Source organism: Lepus europaeus, chromosome 1 (genome assembly GCF_033115175.1).
Source record: "Lepus europaeus isolate LE1 chromosome 1, mLepTim1.pri, whole genome shotgun sequence".
NCBI lineage: Eukaryota > Metazoa > Chordata > Mammalia > Lagomorpha > Leporidae > Lepus > Lepus europaeus.
Window position 1 is genome coordinate 163,924,388 of NC_084827.1, and position 21,783 is coordinate 163,946,170.

Genomic DNA, 21,783 nt, shown 5'->3' on the forward strand with positions numbered 1-21,783 from the left:
TTAACGGGTTCTAGTCCCGGTTGGGGCGCCGGATTCTATCCCGGTTGCCCCTCTTCCAGGCCAGCTCTCTGCTGTGGCCCGGGAAGGCAGTGGAGGATGGCCCAAGTGCTTGGGCCCTGCACCCCATGGGAGACCAGGAGAAGCACCTGGCTCCTGGCTTCGGATCAGCACGATGCGCCGGCCGTGGCGGCCATTGGAGGGTGAACCAACGGCAAAAAGGAAGACCTTTCTCTCTCTCTCTCTCTCTCACTGTCCACTCTGCCTGTCAAAAAAAAAAAAAAAAAAAAAAAAAGGTTAGGGTTAAGCCCTGTCTGCAACCCCAGCATCCCATATGGGTGCCAGTTTGAGTCCCGGGTACTCCATTTCCCATCCAGCTCCCTGCTCGTGTGCTTGCAGTCACTAGATGACTCGAGGCCTTGGGCCCCTGCACCCAGTGGGAGACCAGGAAGAAACTCCCGGCTCCTGGTTTCAGCCTGGCCCAGCCTCAGCTGTTGCAGCCAAGAGCGGATGAAGATCCCTCTCTCTGCAACTCTGCCTTTCCAGTAAATACATCTTTTTTTTTTTTTTTTTTCCAAAAGATCTTTCAAATTTGGCAACTTGGGATAAGGATGACTACGACCCTACTCTCAGCTGGCTTATGACTCATTTTGATTTTCCTTGTAGAACACGGACACTTCATAAACTCTCCTTGGAAACCAGAAATCAGCTGAAGACATTGTTCTTTGCTGAATGTCGCTCAGTCGCCGACATCGGCATTTGAGCAGGTACCTGGTGGGGAGCCACGAGGGGAACTTGGCAGTCTGGGCGATCGGTTACTAATTGAACGACCTTCACAAATGAGCCAGCTCTGCGTGTGCAGCTGTTTTCACCCTGGCCAACGCGATGCGTGTGTAACACGAAGAAACGCGGTAAAACCCAAGCACAGGGCCACGTGGGGCGTTGACCAGCGGACAACAGCAGGAGGGTGCGGCAGCGGGCAGGAAGGGAAAGGCGGCAAAGGGGCCACGGCGGGGGCACGCAAGCCCCACGCAGACACCGAAAAACTTCCACGGCAGCCGCGCTCGCCTTCAACTCGAAAAGCAGCGTTCGCTTTGAATGAGGCTTTCCCTCACTAGCAGGAAATTCCATTTCTCCAAACACTGCTTCCTTGTCCAGGCCGCAAACTTAGTCAGGCTTTCCTCACTGGTCCACCAGGGCCGCCGCCAGTCAAACCCCGCCCACAGAGCGACGCCCCGCCCAACCCGGCAGGCCCCGCCTCCTCCTGACACGTCCTCACGACTCGGGGCGTGGCTTCCGGCGACGGGAACGCGCTTTCCGGGAGAGTCCCGCGGCTCCCTTTCCTTCCGGGGCGGGACTTCCTGTGCATCATAGCTGCTGGGCTGCGGAGCTGGTAGGAGGATCCGACGGGAGGGTCTCCTGGTCCGTTGAACGGGCACTCCGGAGAGCACTTTTCCTCGCTTGTCTCTCTTGCATTTTCCTGCACGCCACGCCCCGGACGCCGGGCGGTGTCGGCGCCACCACCCAGCGGAGACTGCCACTTCCTCTTTCAGGCTCCGCCCCCGGCGTCTCGTGACCATGGCGACCGCCCCGCGGGACTCAGTGGTGTGGAAGCTTGCGGGACTGCTGCGGGAGTCCGGTGAGTGGACTTCCGGTTGAGCTGGGCCTCGGGCGAGGGGGGCGTGCCCTGTGCCTTGAGAGCCGCGAAGGTGCGCTGGCTGGGGTCGCCAGCTGTCACTTGTTCCCCGAGTCCCCCGGCTTCGTTCGCACCGCCGTTGCCTTCAGTGTCCTTGCTGTCGTGGACGGTCTAAAGCCTGGCCGTCCTGCTTTCTCCGCGCGTTCTCTGATACTCAGAGGGAAGTGGTCACTCTGGGACTGGGCGTCGTCGTCGTACAGCGCGGCGCCAAGTGTAGCGTAGACAGAAGCCGGGGAGTCAGACTCGCCCGGCTTGGAGTCTCAGCCCAGTTTCAGAGTTGGCCCGAGGGTTTTTTCTGAGCCTCGAGTTTGCTCACACGCAGAATGACATGATGTGTTTTAGCTCCTGTGAAGTATTACTCATAGAGCTTCTTTATTCATAGAGAGTCTGACTCATGTGGATTCTTTGTCCTAAGTGCTCAGAATCGGCAGCTGTGGTTATTTTTATTTATTTATTTATTTTTGACAGGCAGAGTGGACAGTGAGAGGGAGAGACAGAGAGAAAGGTCTTCCTTTACCGTTGGTTCACCCTCCAATGGCCGCTGCGGCTGGGGCACCGCACCGATCCGAAGCCAGGAGCCAGGTGCTTCTCCTGGTCTCCCATGGGGTGCAGGGCCCAAGCACTTGGGCCATCCTCCACTGCACTCCCGGGCCACAGCAGAGAGCTGGCCTGGAAGAGGGGCAACCGGGACAGAACCCGGCGCCCTGACCGGGACTAGAACCCGGTGTGCCGGCGCCGCAGGCGGAGGATTAGCCTAGTGAGCCGCGGCGCCGGCCGGCAGCTGTGGTTATTATGATGGCTTCCCTGTGCCTGGGCAGTGGAGCCACTTTGCATGCAGGGTTAGCATTAGTTTTGGTAGAACAAGCTCTTAGACAGAAGTAGCAGCTTCCCACCAGCTACGTGGCCTCAGTGGAGAGCCTTAACTTCTTTGAGGCTCTGTTTTCCTGCCTGTAGGACAGGGTCAGTGGGGCTTCTCTGGGCACTTCGGAGGATTTAAATAGGGCCACAGAATCATCTGGCACTTGTTGCCAGTTAAGGTCAGCTACTGCTCCTCACTGCTTGCCACTCAGATTGGTGGTTTTTGGGGAATCTCTCTCTCTGGCTGCTTTATCTCCTGGCTTGTATGACTAATGATACAGTGACCGTGCTAATGATATTACAGCTGCAGGCTGCTGTGCACCTGTTGTACTTGCTCCTCTGGACCAGGAGACTCTTTGAGGGTGGGAAGGTCCTGGAACCACATCAGCACTATCCCCAGTGTCTAGAGCTTAGAGCTGCTTCATGCAGGGTTGTAGGATTGGTTCACTTCACAGACGTTTGATAGGGCCCTGCGGGCTCGGGCTGCTGGGATGTGTGAGCATGTGACTCCGAGGAGGTTGGGGAAGGGAGATCTTGTGGTGGTGCTTGCAGGAATCTATCCACATGACACAGAACTATGTCTGCACATTGTACAGTGATCTGATGTGCTGCATCTGATGTAATCATTGGGGGAAACTGAGTTAATAGGTGGGACCTCTGAGTATTTCTACAGCATCCTTCCTTCTGTCATTTTCTTTTTTTTTCTTTTTTTATGTTTTGTTTTGGTTTTTTTTTTGACAGGCAGAGTGGACAGTGAGAGAGAGAGAGAGAGACAAAAGGTCTTCCTTTTCCGTTGGTTCACCCCCCAGTGGCCGCTGTGGCCAGCACACCGTGCTGATCCGAAGCCAGGAGCCAGGTGCTTATCCTGGTCGCCCATGAGGTGCAGGGCCCAAGCACTTGGGCCATCCTCCACTGCCCTCCCGGGCCACAGCAGAGAGCTGGCCTGGAAGAGGAGCAACTGGGACAGAATCTGGCGCCCTGACCGGTACTAGAACCCAGGGTGCCAGTGCCACAGGTGGAGGATTAGCCTGTTGAGCCACGGCGCCGGCCATCTGTCACTTTATTTTAAAGTTAGGACCAATTCTCCATGCCTAGTCTATGGGTGGGTTCCTTCAGCGCAGTGGTGAATACCAAGGTGACCCAAATAGGCCTTCAAGGATGACTGGGCCATTTAAAGCCCTGAAATCATTGGTCTGGCCTTGCCAAGGCAGCTGCAGGTGGGACTTGAAATTTAGTGAATCTTGGGGCCAGCACTGTGGTGTGGAGGGTTAAGCTGCCACGTGCAGTGCCAGCATTCCCTGTGGGCGCTGGTTCTTTTCCTGGCTGCTCCACTTCTGATTCTGCTCCCTACTAATGGGCCTGGAAAAGCAGCAGAAAATATACTGTGGTATTATTGTAAAGTGTCTGAATTGTGCATATTACGATCACGGTCAGAAAAAGAAATCAAGAGAAAACGTTCCAACACCTCTTATGTACAAGCATGTCGTGTGAATGTGCAGCAGTGTGATTCATTGAGAAAGGAGGAGGTTGGTCTCGAGCGGGGCAGTGGAAGGGGCTGTGTCAGACAATGAGAGGGCTGCGTTTCCAGCGCTGCGAGTAGACCAGGCTGATTTGAGCAGGAGGAGAAAGAAGGTGCAAATAGCGGATGGAGTTGTGTAGCACAGCAGTCTCATGTATCACGCTGAATGGTTAGGACTCTTTTGAAGATGAGGGGAGCCACTGAACACTTCTGAGCCTGGGAGGAGATTCAAAGTTTGATCCGATGGTGGAAGATCTGTAACATGGATGGGGGAGGTGTCTTTGGGGTGACAAAGTCTTAGAAGGAAGGGAAGGATCTTTTCATTGCGTCTTCCCTCCTGTCTCCCCTCTCCCTGCAGGGGACGCCGTCCTGTCTGGCTGTAGCACACTGAGCCTGCTCACTGGCACGCTGCAGCAGCTGAACCGCATATTTGAGCTGTACCTGGGGCCATGGGGCCCTGGCCAGACAGGCTTCGTGGCTCTGCCCTCCCACCCTGCCGACTCTCCCATCATCCTCCAGCTGCAGTTCCTCTTCGATGTGCTGCAGAAAACGCTTTCGCTCAAGGTGCTGGGGGCGGAGGGGGACGGGATGGGGCAGGATGTACCCAGGAGAGTGATGAGGCTGGGAGTGGGTAAGGGAGCGAGAAATCTGCAGGGCTGAGAAGTGGCTGATGTCAGATGCAGGTGCTTGGGCTCCGGGAGGGAGACCTGCTGTGCCTTAGTGGCTGTGGTGTTTTTCTTTTAGCTGGTCTATGTCCCTGGTCCTGGCCTCCCAGGACCCATCAAGATTTTTCCCTTCAAGTCCCTTCGGCAGCTGGAGGTACAGGGGCGTTGGGGCACAGTGATGCGTGAGACCCAGCTTGGGGCAGCCTCTGGGGGAAGGAGGTGGCGTCTTTTTGTGGGGAGGCCAGGCCCGAGTGTACTATGTACCATGTGTGTACCCGCTCTCTCTTCCGTTTAATGCTTCCCTTACCCTTTGTGGGGCTTCGTCATTTTCTTCCTGCTCCCAGAGGGCAAGTGGGGATGAGACCTTTGTTTTCTCTGAGGTTCCGCCCCCTCCCTCGCCCCTCCCCTGCGCAGCTCCGAGGTGTCCCCCTCCACTGCCTGTATGGACTCCGCGCCATCTACTCGCAGCTGGAGACCCTGGTTTGCAGCAGGAGCATCCAAGCTTTGGAGGTAAGCAGGGGGGGACGTGCCCTGATTCCTTGTCCTGCGAGACTCAGAAGACCGAGCTGTGTGTCCTCTGCAGCCTTCCCCAGCCCCTGCCTCCCTCCCATGTCCTCACTCGCTGTCCCGTCCCGCAGTTCCGTGTCCCTGTCACACATTCACAGTTACACCGATCGCGCCGGCTTAGCTCTCCTAGTGTCTGCCTCCCTCCTCTCCCTACAGGGAACTCCTTGAAGATAGAGCCCAAATTTTTTTTTTTTTTTTTTTAGATTTTATTTATTTATTTGAGAGGTACAGACAGAGAAAGAGAAGAGATAGAAAGAAAGAACTTCCATCTGCTGGTTCATTCCCCAAATGGCCATGGTGGCTGGAGCTGGGCCAATCTGAAGTCAGGAACCAGGAGCCCCTTCCAGTCTCCCACATGGGTGCAAGGGCCCCTGTGCTTTGGCTGTCTTCTACTGCTTTCCCAGACCCTAAGCAGAGAGCTGGATTGGACTTGAACCAGTGTCCTTATGGGATGCGGGCACTGCAGGTGGAGGCTTAGCCTACTACATCAGAACACCGGCCCCCGAAAGCCCTGTTTCTTTTCTTTCTTTCTTTCTTTCTTTCTTTTTTTTTTTTTTTTTAAAGATTTATTTATTTATTTGTGAGGCAGAGTTACACAGGGAGGGAGGGACAGAGATCTTCCATCCACTGGTTCACTCCCCAAATGGCCGCAATGGCTGGAGCTGGGCCAATCCGAAGCCAGGAGCTTCTTCCAGGTCTCCCATGCAGAGTCAGGGGCCCAAGGGCTTGGACCATCTTCTGCTGCTTTCCCAGGCACATTAGCAGGGAGCTGGATCGGAAGTGGTGCAGCCAGGCCTTGAATCAGCACCCATATGGGATACCGGTGCTGCAGGTGACGGCTTTACCCACTACACCACAGCGCCGGCCCCAAGCCCTGGGTTCTGTTTAAGTGTGCATCCCCAGATGGAGCCCAGTGTATGGGGCACAATGACTGGATGGTAGGGCATGGCCTTGGTGTGGAGAGGAGGGTGGGAGTGGAGTAAGGAATCTCCCGTGTGCCTGCTCAGGAGCTGCTCTCGGCCTGCGGAGGTGACCTGTGCTCTGCCCTCCCCTGGCTGGCTCTGCTTTCCGCGGACTTCAGCTACAACGCACTGACTGCCTTAGACAGCTCCTTGGTGAGTGCCTCAGGGGAGGGACAGGGACGGGGCCCTAGGCAGCAGGGCCAGCGGGCTGTGGGGCGTCCTTGTAGTGAGGCTCAGTTCTCTGCTTCCTCTCCCATCCCCCCAGCGTCTCCTGTCAGCCCTGCGCTTTTTGAACCTGAGCCACAATCAAGTCCAGGACTGCAAGGGCTTCCTCATGGTGAGTGTGAGCAGCCTGGCGGCCGGTGGTGCCCTCACCCTCCCTCCTGCACCCCTGTACTCCCACTTGCTCTCGCCCCGGGCATGGTCACATCCACCACCACGCGGATGTGGTTTGGGGGCTCAGGCGCTAGCATCAGACACAGCAGAGTTCAGAGCTCAGCTTCGGACAACTGGTGTCACTTGGGCCAAACTAGGTGACTTCTTGGTTTCTTCACCTATTAAGCAGGGATCGTAGGAGTAGCTGGAGGTTACCAGGGGCGCTGGGTGTTACTTAGCCCGGTGCGTACACGCAGAGCTGCTGCTGAGCAACCTGTCTTCTGGGTTCTCCCGCCCCCTGTCACGGGTGAACAAAGCTGGATGCTAGTTAAAGAAGTACGGACAGATGTTCATCAGTAGTAAACTGTGACGCTAGGGGAGGGGGTGCAACAGGAACTAAATTCCACCTCAATCTGTGCAGAAGAGACTGGGCGTTTTGAAGGGAGGGTGGGATGGGAGAATAGCAAGGCCTGAGCAGAGCCAGGGAAGAGAAATTTACAAAAAGTAGCAAGGGGCCGTTGGTTCATGGGAAACCATCTAGGTTGCTGACTGGACTTCGTCCATGCTAGGCCCCCACCTCCCACGGAGACTGAGAGAAGCGACCCTGTCTTCAGGTATTGGCTGCAATGAATAGTAAATTCTTTGGTGGCCTTGAGTTTCCCCAGGCAGGAATTTAAGGGCACTGAAGTGGCTTCCTAGGGATGTGGGCCCGAGCTCTTAACTAACCATGTTAGTGTTTGTGCAAGGTTTTTCTTTTTATTTGAGAGGCAGAGAGAGATACGGAGAGCTTTCATCGTCTGATTCACTCCCCAGTTGCCTGCAACAACTGGGGCTGAGCCAGGCCCAACTGGGAGCTGGGTGTGCAGTCCATGTCTCCCGCATGGTAGGTGGGAACCCAGTTACTTGAGCCACCATCACTGCCCCCCAAGGTCTGTGTTAACAGGAAGCTGGAGTCAGGCGCTGGAGCTGTGAATGAAACCCAGATACTCTGATGTGGGACATGGGCGTCTTAACCACTAGGCCGATGCGCCTGCTCCCTCTTGAAGTGTTTTTTGTTTTTTGTTTTTAATTGATTTGAAAGACAGAGTGCCGGAGATGGAGATAGGTATATTTCCGTTTGCTGTTTCACTGCTTCAGTGCTGGGACTATGACAGACTGAAGCCTGGAACCTGGGACTCAGTCTGGGTCTGCCACGTGGATGGCAGGGACCCAAGCAACTGAGCTGTCCCTGCATCCCTAGGGTGTGCGTTAGCAGGAAGCTGGATCAGCAGTGGCGGTGGGACCTGAACCTAGGCCCTCTGATACGGGCTGCGGGCATCCGAGTGGCACTCAACCTGCTGCACTGCAACACTCACAAGATCTTCAATGTGGAAATGGAGAAAAGTGAATTCTTTTTTTTTGTTTTGTTTTGTTTTTTTAAGGAAAGGATTTACTTTATATATTTGACAGAGTTGAGAGAGGGAGAGAGAGAATGATCTTTCATTGTCTGGTTCATTCCCTAAATGGCTGCAACAGCCATAACTGGACCAGTTCAAAGCCAGGTGCGTGGAACTCCATCTGGGTCTCCTATGTGGGTGGCAGGGCCCAAGTAGTTGGGCCATCTTCTGCTGCTTCCCCAGGCACATTAGCAGTGAGCTGGATCAGAAGTAGAGCAGCCAGGACTTGACTGGTGCTCAAATAGGATGCCAGTGTCGCAGGTGGTGGCTTAGCTCACTGTGCCATAATGCCGGTCCTGGAAAAAAAAATAATTTATTCTGAATTTTGTTGAGCTTGTGCTGAACAGTCTTCTGTTTCTAATAGGCCAATGTCGAGGCCTAGTTAGAAAGAGGTGTCCGAAGGGCTTCACCAGAGTTGGTCAAGGTGAGAATCTTTTGTCAGTCCTTCTTCTTGTTCAAGGAAAGAAGAGACACTTGTCTTTCCTCTGAACAACATAAATCCATTTCTTGCCTGATCAGCTTTTGCTCATTAAGGAGCAACTGAACTATATATTGAGACCTGGTAATAGAGGATATTTGCCGGATGGTGTGAGCATTTAATGGAGGACATTTCTATGGAAATGAAAAGGAAAGATCAGTGGTTGGAGCAGACTATAAATCTATTTTCTGAGTCCAAAAGGCAGCCAGCTAAGAAGATTTCTAGATGTTGAGCTCTGGGCTTCTTGGGAGGCGGCGTGAGGGTGGCAGTGGCAGTCTGATGGGTTTCCTAGGCTGTGGTGTGGATGCTTATGGCGCTGACTCAGACGTCGGTGTCACACGCACGGTTCTTTCCTGGATCTAAGCGTGGAAGATGCAGGGATTCCCGCGGACTGTCTCATGTAATGGTTCATACATGACCTGTTGTGTGATGAGTCCTTTCAAGTTTCTGTCAGTAGTCCAGTTTCAGCTCAATGGGGCTTTTTTCAGCTTCGGGGGGAAGACCGTCTACAAGATGCCCCGAGCTACAGTGTAGTCAGGTTTTCACTGTCAGTGTTGCCAATTCAAGAAGAAGGGACAAAGACCAGAAATGTTAGTTTGGAGAATTGTAGCCAAATACTGAAGCAAATTAGAAGAATTGAGAACTTGGTAAGGGCTGACAGAATGTGTAAACCAGGACCCAGTCCACTTTTGCTAGTAGATAATCAAACCTCAAAGAAAATGAACAGTACTAGGAGGCCTGTGTGGTCCAGTGGGTTAAACCATATGCCAAGATACCATATCGGAGCACCATTTCAAGTCCTGGCTCCCGGCTTCCAGTCCAGCTCCCTGCCAATATAATGGAGAAGGCAGCAGAAGACGGCTTGGATTCCTGCCACCCAGGTGGAGCTCCTAGTTCCTGGCTTTGGCCTGGTCCAGCCTTGGCTGTTGTGGCCGTTTGGGCAGTGACCTGGTGGATGGAACATCTCTCTGTGTCTCTCTGTCTCTGCAACTCTACCTTTAAAAGAAACAAATCTCAAAGGATAAAAAAGAAGAAACAAACAGGACCAGAATCTCGTAGCTCTAAGGGTATGTAAATACTCTGTTTAGTTGAAACATGCAAGTTTTCTCTGTAGTCGCCACTTTCCCCCTTGATGAAGGACAGTAAGATGATTACACAATCAGCCTGGTCTCATTAGGCTTGGCCTGCTTAGTCGCATAGGTGCGGTGAGAATTGTAATTAACTACGTAGGCTTTTTAAGTTTGCTTTGGTGGAACTTTTTTTAATAAAAGAGAGCTTCTTTTTTTAAAAGGTTTATTTATTTATTTGAAAGAGTTACACAGAGAGAGGAGAGGCAGAGAGAGAGAGAGAAGTCTTCCATCTGCTGACTCATTCTCCAATTGGCCACAATGGCTGGAGCTGCGCCGATCCAAAGCCAGGAGCCAGGAGCTTCTTCTGGGTCTCCCACTCGGGTACAGGGGCCCAAGGACTTGGGCCATCTTCTACTGCTTTCCCAGGCCACAGCAGAGAGCTGGATCAGAAGTGGAATAGCTGGGACTTGAACTGGCACCCATATGGGAGGCTGGTGTTGCAGGCAGTGGCTTTACCCGACCTGACACCATGCTGGCCCCTGAGGGAGAGGTTTTACAGAAGCAGTCTGGAAGATCTTGGTTCCTAAAGAAGCTGTGGAAGTTCCAGAGTCTCCTCAGTAAAGTCAGGCCAGCAGGAGCGGGGCAGCATGTAGTCAACCGGGGTCTCTGGCAACCAGGGAGCTCCTGGGAGGAGCAGGTTCAAGAAGCAAGAACAGGAGGTCGGGTAGTGAGTGGATTGTCCCTGGAAGCAGAGTGAGGAAGAACTTCCAGCCCAGGAGGGACTTTGAGACACAGCCGGGACTCACCTAGAGGCAGAGTCCGTCTCACTGCCTGGTGGCCCTTCGTCCCAGGCGCTGGGTGAGGAGTCTGCCCAGCAGTGGGTCTGCCACTCATCAGACAGCCTTCAAAGGTGCACCCTGGGTCCTGGGGGAGAGGCCCGAGGGCCCAGTGACGGCTCTCATGCCATCTGAGTCTAGCTGCCAGGTGGCTGTCACAGCTGGGAGTGGGTGGAGACAAGTGTTCATCAGTAGTCAGCTACTGTGTTGTAGAGGGAAGAGGGTCGGGGGTGGGCTGAAGTCCACCTCTATGCACAGTCACAGCATCTTTTCTTAAAATTATTTTTAAAGATTCGTTTATTTATTTGAGAGGCAGAGTTACAGAGAGGTCTTCTGTTTGCTGGTTCACTTCCCAAATGGCTGCGATGGCCAGATCTGAGGTGATTCAAAAACAGGAGCCGGGAACTTCTCCTAGGTCTCCCACGAAGGGTGCCCAAGCACTTGAGCCATCTTCCACTGCTTTCCCAGGCCATCAGCAGGGAGCTGGTTTGGAAGTGGAGCAGCCGGAACTGAAACCGGCACCCATATGGGATGCCAGTGCCACAGGCAGAAGTTTAACCTTCTATGCCACCTCACAAGCCCCAGCCACAGCATCTTAGAGGGAGAGTGAGGGAGGGGTGCACTGGGGCCTGAGCAGAGCCAGGGAAATGGAGATTTGCAAAGAGCAGGAAGGGAACATTGGTCTGGTAAAACCCATTAGGTTTGCTGATTGGCCCTTAGCCAAGCTAGGCCTAGACCTCCCACAGAGACTAGGAGACAGGGGTCCTGTGCTCAGATGTTGGCTGGAACAAATAAGAAAACCTTTGGCAGCCTTGAGTATCCTAGGCAGGAACTTAAGTGGGCTGAAGGGGCCCTGCGGGGGCTGTGGCCTTGAGCTGTTCGGAATTGCGCTAGTGTCTGTCCAGGTCTTTCCCGGGGCGGGTGGGCGTGGTGGGGGAGGAAACGGTTTGTGCCAGAGACGACAGTTTTTTAGGGGAGGTTGAGGCCAAGAGGAGAAGTCTGCTCCGAGGTGTCGGACTAGCTTTTGGTCAAGGAGAGTCTTGTTTCCCTGGCCCTGCCAGGATTTGTCTGAGCTCTGCCATCTGGACGTCTCCTACAACCGCCTGCATTTGGTGCCAAGAATGGGACCCTCCGGGGCAGCTCTGGGGATCTTGATCCTGCGAGGCAATGAGCTTCAGAGCCTGCATGGTGAGCCTGGGGCCCAGGGGCCAACAGGGAGGGGGGTGCGAGTGTGGCAGGGGTGCGGTGGGGAGGGGCAGTGCTCCTGCAGGTGGCCTGGGGACCATGTGCCTCTGAGCCTCCTGAGGGTTCCGAGTGGGCCTGAGTCACAAGGGTGTGTCTCTCAGCATCCCCCTCCCCTCGCACCCCCACGCCCTTTCTCCCTTCTCGCCCCCATCCCAGGCCTGGAGCAGCTGAGAAACCTGCGGCACCTGGATGTGGCGTACAACCTGCTGGAAGGACACAGGGAGCTGTCACCGCTGTGGCTGCTGACTGAGCTCCGCAAGGTGAGTCGTGGCTGGGCCCTAATGCCCCTGGACCGGAGGCTAGTGCCTTCCTCGCACGAGGCAGGTCCCAGGCACGCGTCATCCTCTCATCCTGCCTCTCAGCTCTACCTGGAGGGGAATCCTCTGTGGTTCCACCCCGAGCACCGAGCCGCCACTGTCCAGTACTTGTCACCGCGGGCCAGGGATGCTGCTCCTGGTGTGAGTGACTGCCCTGTGTCCCTTTGCTTTCCCTTTCCTGCCTAGTCCTGCCTCCCCTGCCCACTCTTGCTGTCCCTGGGGAGGGGCTGGGACTGAACCCCATGTTTACTCTTTCTTCAGTAGCTAGCTGACCCCACCCCCAGCTCTCCGTCTCCTCTTTGTCTCTGTTCAGTTCCTTCTTGATGGCCGGGTCTTGTCACCGAGGGACTTCCAGGTCAGTGTGGTGGGGCAGGGGAGCCAGGTGATAAGGACTGCTGTGAAGGGAGGGTGCCGCCTAGGGAGCTGGGGTGGCAGGGGGTCTTCCTGGACACCCTTGGCTGGCGTGGGTGGGGCACAGGTGCTCCGTGGCCCCAGACTGTCTCTTCTTCCATGTCACATGCCAGACCCCTGCTTCTTTGGGGCTTGGCCCGACTGCACCACCTGTGCCCTGGACAGCAGGGAGTATGACCGAGACCTCAGGTGGCCCTGAGCTGAGTGACAGCCTCTCCTCAGGGGGCATTGTGACCCAGCCCCCACTCCGGAAGGTTAAGGTCAGTGGCGTTTTTGATTGCCTTGTGTCGGGTTGGGTCTGTCCCTGTGGCCCCGGCTTCTCTGTGGTCAGGGAGTAGTAGGGAGGCCTTACCTTGCCAGTGGCTGTCGGTGGGGGGTGGCCACGGATGGTGGACCTGGCAGCCCTGGCGTTTGTAGAACTCATTCCCTCTGCCTGCCCTCAGAGCCGAGTGCGCGTGAGGCGGGCCAGCATCTCTGAGCCTAGCGACACAGACCCGGAGCCGCGGACTCTGGAGCCCTCCCCTGCTGGTGAGTCGGCCCCACGCACGCGCCCCTCCCGCCCAGCTCTCTCTGCCCTCCGAGTCAGGTGAAGGCCTGGTCGGAGAAGCTATTTTCAGATGGGTTGGAACATTGTAGAGGCTCTCGGAGTCTTCCCTCCTCTCTCCTGGGTTAGGGGAAGAAGTGAAAGTCCTGGGCAGCGTTTGCCGGAGGGTGTCAGGGATCGTTAACATTGCGATGGGTCACAGCCGTGTAGTACATGGATCTCGTGGCCAGATGAGTTTGGGAAACGCTAGGTTGAGCATCCACGTTTCTTCCCTGAGGGCCATCTCAGGAGCTTAGATGCACGACAAATCTCCAGAGCAGTGTTCCAGAGTGTGCGCACGGCGACGTGCCGCTGAGGGAATGCTGCCGCCTCCTGTGCACAGCCGTGTGCTGCTCGCAGAGGTGCGCCCAGGAGAAGAGGCCGGGCTTGCTCAGCTCTGCCCCCCCCACCCCCCCAGAATGGTTTGTGCAGCAGCGCCGGGAGCTGGAGCTCCTGAACAGCTTCCGGGAACGCTTTGGCTGTGACTGGCTGCAGTACCGGAGCCACCTGGAGACCTCCGGGAGCCCCGTTCCGGCTGCCTCCAGGACCGCCGCCCTCAGCATACCTCCTCTGAACTCCCCGGACCTGGAGACGCTGTCCAGCACCCTGCCCAGCCTTCCGCCCGCAGAGAAGGAAGCCAGCAGCCCCGAGGAGTCACCCCCAGAAATGTCAGAGGAGGGCAGGTTGGGGGCAGAGCCACAGGAAGAAGAGGAGAGGGCGGAACAGGAGAAAGAGGAGGAAGCAAAGGAGGGAGAGGAGCAGGCCCAGAAGGAAGTAGCAGGTGGGTACTGCATGGCCGTGGGGCAGCTGGCCTAAGTGATGCGGATGTCGGGGAGTGGGGACAGGGCAGACTGGTGGGAGGGCAGAGCCTCGGGGGTGCTGTCCCTCCCTCCAGGCCTCTCCTGGTCTCTCCACAGTGGAGCTCTGCCGCCCCATGCTGGTGTGTCCCCTGCAGGGGCCCGAGGGCGTGCGGGGCCGGGAGTGCTTTCTCCGGGTCACTGCTGCCCACCTGTTTGAGGTGGAACTCCAGGCGGCTCGAACCCTGGAACGGCTGGAGCTCCAGTGTCTGGAGGCCGCTGAGGTGGAGCCCGAGACGCCATGCCTGCAGGAGCCAGAGGCCGAGGTGAGGGTGGGACTTCCTCAGAGTGGCTCTGGCAGCATGGCTGTCGGGTGCGTGCTGGGCACTGGACCACACTCCCTCAGGGCTCTCGGAGCCGAGCAGGATGCTGGGGGGATGAAGCCTGTTGGAGGGTGGCTTAGGGGCTGGGCTAGGAGTGGAGATCCACGCTGCAGCTTGGATGTCAGCGCAGGCCCTTGGACGGGGTCCCGAGAGCCTGTTTTCCTCCGAGCTCTCAGGGTGACACCGGTCCTTCCCTGACACCCTCATACCACCATGGTTTTCACCTGGCCCCCTCTTCCTGCGCAGGGCTCAGGCCTGCCCCCTGGGGCCCCTGTCCTCATGCTGCACTTCTCCTACATTTGCCCTGACCGGCGCTTGCGTCGCTATGCGGTGCTGGAGCCCGACGCTCACGCGGCTGCCCAGGTGAGGGGCTGGAGCAGGCCTGGGAGGCTGTGGGGCGTGGGAAGTCCTGCCCCCAGCTGCCTCCGAACCCCCTCTGGCAGGAGCTGCTTGCCGTGCTGCGCCCAGTCGCTGGCAGAGCTCAGCAGCAGCTGGGGGAAGCCAGGGACCCGCGGGGGAGCAGATTCCAGTGTCTGCGTTGTGGCCGTGAGTTCAAGCCCCACAGTGAGGAAGGCTGGAGGCCTCTGTTCCGAATGACAGGTACCAGGCCTGCCCTTGACCTCGCTGCCCACAGCCCTCCCCGCTGAGGAGGGTGGGAGAGCCCCAGGGAGGAAGGGCGCGAGGGGGCGGGGAGCGACTGTTCTGTTGGAGAGGGAACTAAAACCTGCTGCTAACCTTTTCAAGAAAGAAAACAAACCAGAAAAGGAGAAACTGTTTTTCCCCTCTGGTCAGGAAGTGTCGCCTCTGTAGCTGCTGCAACACACTCATTATTTTTTCATAACCTGAAGGCTTTCCGGCTTCTTGGCCTGTGCTTCAGAAACAACGTGAACCCCTGGGAGCCCTCCCTGCAGGATTGGGTTCTGGTGCTGCCCCCAGAGCGTGTTTGGCTGCTGGTTTGTCCTCCCTGGCTGACTTTGGAAGCTATTTGATAGCACATAGTGCCTTGTGGCTCTTCTAGTCTGTTATTTACAGCAGGTTTTTGCCACTGTAGGCCGCCCAAAAGGCGGTGTTTATGAAGCAGATAGTCCTGAGCGCAGCTTTGTCGGGATGCCTGATTTGTATTCGCCTCTCTCCTCTTTCCGGCAGCAGCTGAAGCAGGGGTTTACATTTTGTTCAGAAAGTGGAACCGTGCTCTGTTCCCCAGCCTCAGCCCGTCCAGTCGGCTGCAGGCCCCACAGGCCCCACAGCACAGTGTGGACGACTGAAATAGTCCCAGCCCCTCCTACTCCCTGGCGCCGCTCCTTGGGGCCCTGTGGCCTCGGGTTCCTTCTGTGGTGGCATGATTAGCGATCACTCTCTGTGCCAGGGACTCCTTTTATGTGAGCATCAGTTACCGCATCTGAACAAAGTGCCCCCACCGTGACGCTCCTGGGGGATTTGGAGGCCACACGAAGGCACCAGGCACAACACCTGGCATGAGGCAGGTCTCCCCGACTTGGCAGTGGCTGTAGTCTCCTGCAGCCAGGTGGCCTTGGGCAGCAGGTGTAAATCGTGTAGTCTTTCCTCTGTTTGTTTGCAAGATGGGAGAGAGGGAGTTTGACGCTGGCCTGCACTCCAGCGCATGCCCAACACCGTGCAGCTGCTTGGTGTTTTCTCCTCTCTGCTGAGTGGTGTCCTGGCCTCTGTGCCCTTCCCTGCAGCCGTCCCCCCCACCCTGGCAGACACACACCAGGGGCATCCCCGTTCTGCAGACAAGGAGCCAGGCTCAGCAAGTCCCTGTGACCCAGCTTTGGCTGTAGGGTCAGGGATCGGGTGCACTGGAGTCCCTCATCTGTTGATTTTGGTGTTCAGACATGGCTGGTAGCACAGAGGTACTTGGTCAGCCCAAGGCTGGGGATGGGACTAGAGCAGGGTTTGGTTGAGTTTGGCCCAATCTGTGATGGAAAGGTGGGGTGTATTTGAGGAGGCTGTGGGTTAGCATGTCCCTCATGGGGGCGGGGCCTGCTGAGTGAGCACCTGTGCCGGGGGAAGGAGTTGCAGGGCTTGGGTTTCGGTGCAGTTCTGAGGCTGGAGATCCCACACTGGGAGGCCTGAGGGTGGGAGGGAGTGCCATGGAGTGGTGCGGGCTGGTATGTTGTGTGTGGGAGGCTCACGGGGCCTGGGTCCACCCTTCCCTGCAGAATCTCCTGCTGTGTGTCCACACTGTGGTAGTGACCATGTGGTTCTTCTGGCTCTGTCTGGGACAACTCCTACCTGGGAGCAGAAGCAGGGAGAGCCATCGCCAGTTCCCTGTCAGTCCTTGAGCCCTGCCAGTGACCCCTCTGGCCACGGCGACCACCTTGATGGGGCTGACGGCATCCCACCCCAGGCACCGATCTCGCACACCCGCAGCAGCTGGAGCCTCAGTCCCCGTGAGTGCAGGTGACAGTCAAGAGTGGGTTGGAAGTGGGGATGGAGCCGTGGACTGCCGGAGGCAGCTGATGGCCCACTGGTTGCCCCCAGCCCTTGAGCGCTGTGGCCTGCGCTCCGTGGACCACCGGCTCCGGCTCTTCCTGGATGTCGAGGTGTTCGGCGATGCCCAGGAGGAGTTCCAGTGCTGCGTCAAGGTCTGTGACACCTGACACTGCCCGTGCCTCTGACTCGCCCTGGTGTGCGCGCAGTGCTTCCACCACGGCAAGTCGAGCCAGGCCGGGGGCTCTGGAGGGATCAGATCCAGCTCCTGGTGTCAACTCCAGCCGTCCCTTCCTTGGCCATGGGCACACGTGGCTGTATTTGAGTCTCAGTGGCCACCTTTCTCCACGGGACCACACTTGCCTCGCAGAGTGGCAGCATAAGAGCCGATGTCTGTAAGCTGCTCGGTGCAGCCCCTGGTGCTCAGGACGTGGGGCCTCCTGTACCCTCACAAATACACAGTGCATTAGGCCTGTTTGTTGAGCACCTGATACATGCTAGACATTAAGGAGGATAAGCCTGTCTTGCCCTTGATCTTAGAGTCCGGGGTAAGGAGCAGATGACGATTGTGCAATGTGGAAGCACTGTGGTTCAGCCAAGGGCTAGAAGGGGCATCTAGTACTCCGTGAGTTCAGGAGCCTGCCTTGGAGGTGCTGCCTAAGCTAAGTGTTGAAGCATGAGTTAGAAGTAGGGTGGGAGAAGGGGCTGATGTTGTGGCGTAACAGGTAAAGCCACCATCTATAGTGCCAGCATCCCGTCTAGGCACTGGTTCCCAGCTCCCTGCTAATGCACTTGGGAAAGCAGCGGAGGATGGCCCAAGTCCTTGGTCCCCTGCACCTTTGTGGGAGACCTGGAAGAAGCTCCTGGCTCTTGGCTTTGATCCCATTTGGGGAGTGAACCAGTGGATGGAAGATCGCTCACTCTCTCTGCCTTTCAAATGAATAAAATAAATCTTCAAAGTAGGGAGGACAAGGATGTTGCAGGTGAAGGAGGAAGGGAGGCAGGAGGGCCCGTGAGTAGGGCGGGTGGCCTGGGGAGAGGAGCCACAGTGTGGCTGCTAAGGATTTGGCCTTGGTGCTGAGGACTGCTGGGAGTACCGGAGGACCTGACGGCTTTGTGCTTTGGGACTGGCTGGCAGAGTGTGGCGGGTGGGCTGGAGGCGGTGAGATGACAGAGGGGAAGCGCTAGGGTCTGAGCCAGGCAGGGGCTCATGGTGGAGTTGCGGCCGGGAGAGTGGGCCAGCTTTCAGTCCTCTTCTCCCGCACTAATGACTTCCTCTTCCCTTAGGTGCCAGCGGTGCTGGCCGGCCACACGGAATTCCCGTGCCTCGTGGTCGTGTCTGATCACAGGCTTTACCTGTTGAAGGTGACGGGGGAGATCCGGTGAGTTAGCCGGGGGCACGGCCGTGGCCTCCCTCCCCGTCTCTGTCCTCACTCTCTGACACCTGCGCCATCTCTCTCCACAGCGGGCCTCCGGCTGGCTGGCTGCAGCCGACCCTGGCCATTCCGCTGCAGGATCTGAGTGGCATAGAGCTGGGCCTGGCAGGACAGAGCCTGCGGCTGGAGTGGGCGGCTGGGGCGGGAGGCTGTGTGCTGCTGCCCCGAGATGCCAGGCGTTGCCGGGTCTTCCTAGAGGAGCTCATGGGTGAGACAGGGGAGAGGCCGGGGTGGGGCTGCGCTCCCCGGGTCTGGCACCCTGTGATGGTGACAGTGACAGTGGAGCTTGTACAAGTTTCTGAAATCAAGGACTACGGAGAATGGGAAGGTACTGAGAGGTGGAGGGCTGGGCTACAGCAGAGCAGAGCCTGCTGAGGCTTCCCTATCACCGGCTGGCTCTGTGCAGATGTCCTGGGGTCTCTGCCCCCTACCCGGAGGAACTGCATCAGCGCCAGGGAGGAGGAGGTGACCCCACAGCACCGGCTCTGGTGGGTTTGGTGCCCAGGCCCTCTCTCCCTGGACACGGTCCTGCGACCTGTCCTCATGCCCACACCTCCCCATGGGTTCCTCCTGACCCAGCCACCATGCTTCCTTCCCACTGCCCCCTCGCACCCTTCCCCCGCTGCCAGCTGACCTGCCCATGTCTGCCGCGTTCCTCCTAGGCCACTGCTAGGAAAAGACGCTCCGTCGGAGGCCCCCCAGTTCTTCTACCTCCGGGTGTTCCTGGTGGAAGGTCAGGCCTGCGCGGCAGCTGGGCCCCCAGTCCGTACCCAACAGCCTCTGCAGTGCCCCTGTAACAACTGGCACTTGGTGGAATCCGGTCTTCCTCAGACCCCTGGCTGGACTCCAGTGGTGGCCCTGGTGGTCCTGCCTCTTGGGGGGGGGTGGTGGTCTAGAAGGCGCCTGCGTCCTCAGAGACCTGTGCTTTGGGGTCCTGGCTGTCTCTGAAGTCGGGCAGATCATGAATCTGCTCTGCCTTGTCCTGTCCGAGAAGCTGGGGGCGGGGAGGGACCCTTGTTGGAGCTGGCTGGGGGCCGGCACAGGCTCCCCGGTCTGGAGCCTCAGAGGTTTGGAGACTGCAGTTCCCTGGCATTTGGAAGGGGAGGGTCTCGCCCCTGGGACACAGGCCGTTCTGCGTCCAGCCCTGTGAACGGTTCCTCCCGAGCAGCACGGGGACCCAGGCCCTCGATGGCCTTCCGCTCTGGATCTTACCCTGCCTCTCTCCCTCCAGGCCCCTCTGTGTGCCCCGTGTCCCTGTTGCTGACTCTGTCCACCCTGTACCTGTTAGACGAGGATGCTGCAGGGCCCCCTCTTCAGGCAGCTTTGAGTGAAGCCTCTGAGAAGGCCCCCGCATCGGGGCTGGGCCCTTCCCCGCACGTCCGGGGGCAGCAGCCCCTGAGCAGCCTGAGCTCCGTGCTGCTCTACCGCACGGCCCCGGAGGCGCTGCGCCTGGTCTTCTACGATGAGGTGGGAGGGGAGGCAGAGGGCATGGGCTCTGAGGACAGGGTGGGGAAGTGGGTCTGAGGAAGCTGGCGATCAGAGCAGGATGGAACTGAGGGCTGGACAGTTGGTGAAGGGGACGCGGAGTCAGAGTGGGACCTGGGATCGCCCCAGGTGCGGATGAGCAGCAGGGGGAGCGCGGGCAGCTGGCAGTGCGGACACCCAGGACTTGAGCCACTTGGTCGCAGGGAGGCCTTTCGTGAGGCCCCGGCTGCTTGCCCTTTGCCGGCTGGGCTTGCTGCGCATGGCTGTGAGCGCCACAGCCACAGGAGGAGGAGGGACTGTTTCTGGTTCCATTTCACAGATGAGGAAATGGGCTTGCAGACATTAGCAGGAATTGAGCCCGTGCGATTCCTTGGAACTGACTGCAGAACTCCCACTCATATCAGGGAAGGGAAAGGAGATGAGATGATAAACTGGAGGCCCTCTGGGGGCTTCCTGTAACTGTTGACTGGGTTCAGTTCACAGAGCCTGGAGTCAGGGTCTTTTATGGGAACTGATACAGGCTTGGGAAGGAGATGAGCCAAGGAGGGGTGGTGAGTCCTCCCTGGCCTCCTGATCCCCGCCTGGGAGTGCTCCCTGTGTCTCACCCAGCTAACTGCTTGGCCTGCCAGGTGTCACGGCTGGAGAGCTTTTGGGCACTGCGTGTTGTGTGTCGGGAGCAGCTGACAGCCCTGCTGGCCTGGATCCGGGAGCCCTGGGAGGAGTTGTTTTCCATTGGACTACGGACGGTGACCCAAGAGGCCCTGGACCTTGACCGATGACACTGCCTCTCTGGTTGTGACCTGGAGCGCGAGCCAAGCCACAGATGCTTCTCCTGAACTCTGCATCTGGCTTCCGGACTCTGGCTGGAGACTTCCGCAGCCTCTGGGCGCTGGCCAGTGAGACACCAAGTGTCCCGTGGTTAAGGGAAGGGCTAGAGAAATGGTCTGGCTCTGGCATGGCTGGCCCAAGGAGTCAGGCCATGTGGTTGGTAGGAATGTTTCTCCTGCACTTTTTCTCAGGTATCAATAAAGTTGTTTCCATTGCAGGTGTTGTGGGTGGTGGTACTTAGGTACGTCACTCATACGCCAGCTGCGTCCCTAACCTCTTTCAACAAACTGCCCTGCGTGTAACTCTTCCCCAGTGGGGACCCCCAAGCAGCCATGTGTTTGCCGCAGCACCCCATCTCCAGCCACACTCCGCGTGGCCCCAGCTTCTGTGGGCACGTGGCCAGCAAGCGGCAGTGGCCCATCTCGTGCCTGGCATGAGCTCGCTGCCGCAGAGCGGGGCGGGTTGGATTCGCACTCTGGGGTTTCAGGTGGGAACTAGTGAGGATCTCGGGCCGTTGAGGAGGGTGGCTGGGGAGAGGGGTGTTGGGCCGTGGAGGGATAGGTCAGCATCTAGGGTTTTCTGTACTTGCCTTCTCAGTGCCACCTCACTCATCCTAGTGGCATGGGTGGGCTGCCCCGACTCCTGCTCCCCTGGCTCTGTGTGTGTGCTGTGGTGATTGGCTCAGGACCGCTCGTGTGGCCTGGTTTGGCCTAGCCCTGGCCTTTGACTGGAGCTGTCCAGACAGAGGCAAGTGTCCTCCTGGTGGATTGCTGTGGAGCAGCCTGGAGCTGCTGGCCACAAGGGGAGAGCTTTCCTGAAAGTAGAGCCTTGCAGAGGATCCCGCCTACGAAGAGGGAACAGGAGCAACTCCTGGGGTGTCTGGAGAGCCTGGACCCAGCTGTGCCTGAAGGCGGACCTCTTGCAGTTTTACATATGCAAGTTAAAGGAAACAACTCCCTCCCCTTTTTTTGGCTTTCCTTAATTTGAGCCAAGTATGAACCCTGAGGGTCTTAGCTAAACAACCTCCCACTTCCAACTTGAGTCTGGCTGAATGGGGATGAACACAGCGGGAGCACTGATGCCCACTGGTGCATGTAGAGCACCCTGGGCTCTGCTTCCTGTTCCTGAGGCTCTGTGATGAGTCCGACCCACTTTCCGTGCCAGGCCAGGGACTTGGCTAGTGGACAGCCTGCCTGGGGGGACACACAGCAGGGCTGCGAAAGGGTGTGGCAGCATCCTGACCAACCTGCTGTCTCTACGTGGAGTTAATACAGGGGCCATTGAAAAAGTTTGTAGTAAAATTTATTTGAAAAGTAATGAATATACATTGAGAAAATATACTGTACTCAAGGACAGAAAACATGAGCTGCTCAGGACAGGCGCTGTCG

At 57.4% G+C, this 21,783-nt stretch overlaps 1 protein-coding gene across 2 annotated transcripts; it reads left to right on the top strand.

The window, feature by feature from the left end:
- The first annotated feature begins 1,323 nt into the window (after window positions 1-1,323).
- Window positions 1,324-20,698, top strand: STK11IP (serine/threonine kinase 11 interacting protein). 2 transcript variants are annotated; one of them, XM_062192682.1, is made up of 25 exons: window positions 1,324-1,390; window positions 1,551-1,636; window positions 4,429-4,634; window positions 4,815-4,889; window positions 5,150-5,245; window positions 6,310-6,417; window positions 6,530-6,601; window positions 11,521-11,647; window positions 11,861-11,964; window positions 12,067-12,162; window positions 12,335-12,376; window positions 12,546-12,692; window positions 12,876-12,960; window positions 13,434-13,796; window positions 13,933-14,138; window positions 14,442-14,558; window positions 14,639-14,795; window positions 16,376-16,606; window positions 16,698-16,801; window positions 17,934-18,028; window positions 18,112-18,290; window positions 18,489-18,570; window positions 18,745-18,815; window positions 19,314-19,549; window positions 20,197-20,697. In XM_062192682.1, exons 2-25 carry the CDS (start codon window positions 1,576-1,578, stop codon window positions 20,344-20,346), a joined length of 3,210 nt encoding a protein of 1,069 aa, XP_062048666.1. In that variant the 5' UTR covers window positions 1,324-1,390; window positions 1,551-1,575; the 3' UTR covers window positions 20,347-20,697. The 2 variants fall into 2 exon arrangements, with proteins under 2 accessions (XP_062048666.1, XP_062048675.1); XM_062192691.1 differs by lacking the exon at window positions 1,324-1,390 and adding an exon at window positions 1,402-1,419 and having other exon boundaries at window positions 20,197-20,698.
- The last annotated feature ends 1,085 nt before the right edge of the window (window positions 20,699-21,783 follow it).

What these genes read in the sequence shown, in the direction of transcription:
- STK11IP (XM_062192682.1), top strand. Translation starts at nt 1,576, where the DNA reads ATGGCGACCGCCCCGCGGGACTCAGTGGTGTGGAAGCTTGCGGGACTG. An exon ending in CTGCCTTAGACAGCTCCTTG is followed by an intron (nt 6,418 to 6,529) that starts GTGAGTGCCTCA and finishes CCATCCCCCCAG; the next exon opens with CGTCTCCTGTCAGCCCTGCG. An exon ending in CTTCCTAGAGGAGCTCATGG is followed by an intron (nt 18,291 to 18,488) that starts GTGAGACAGGGG and finishes GGCTCTGTGCAG; the next exon opens with ATGTCCTGGGGTCTCTGCCC.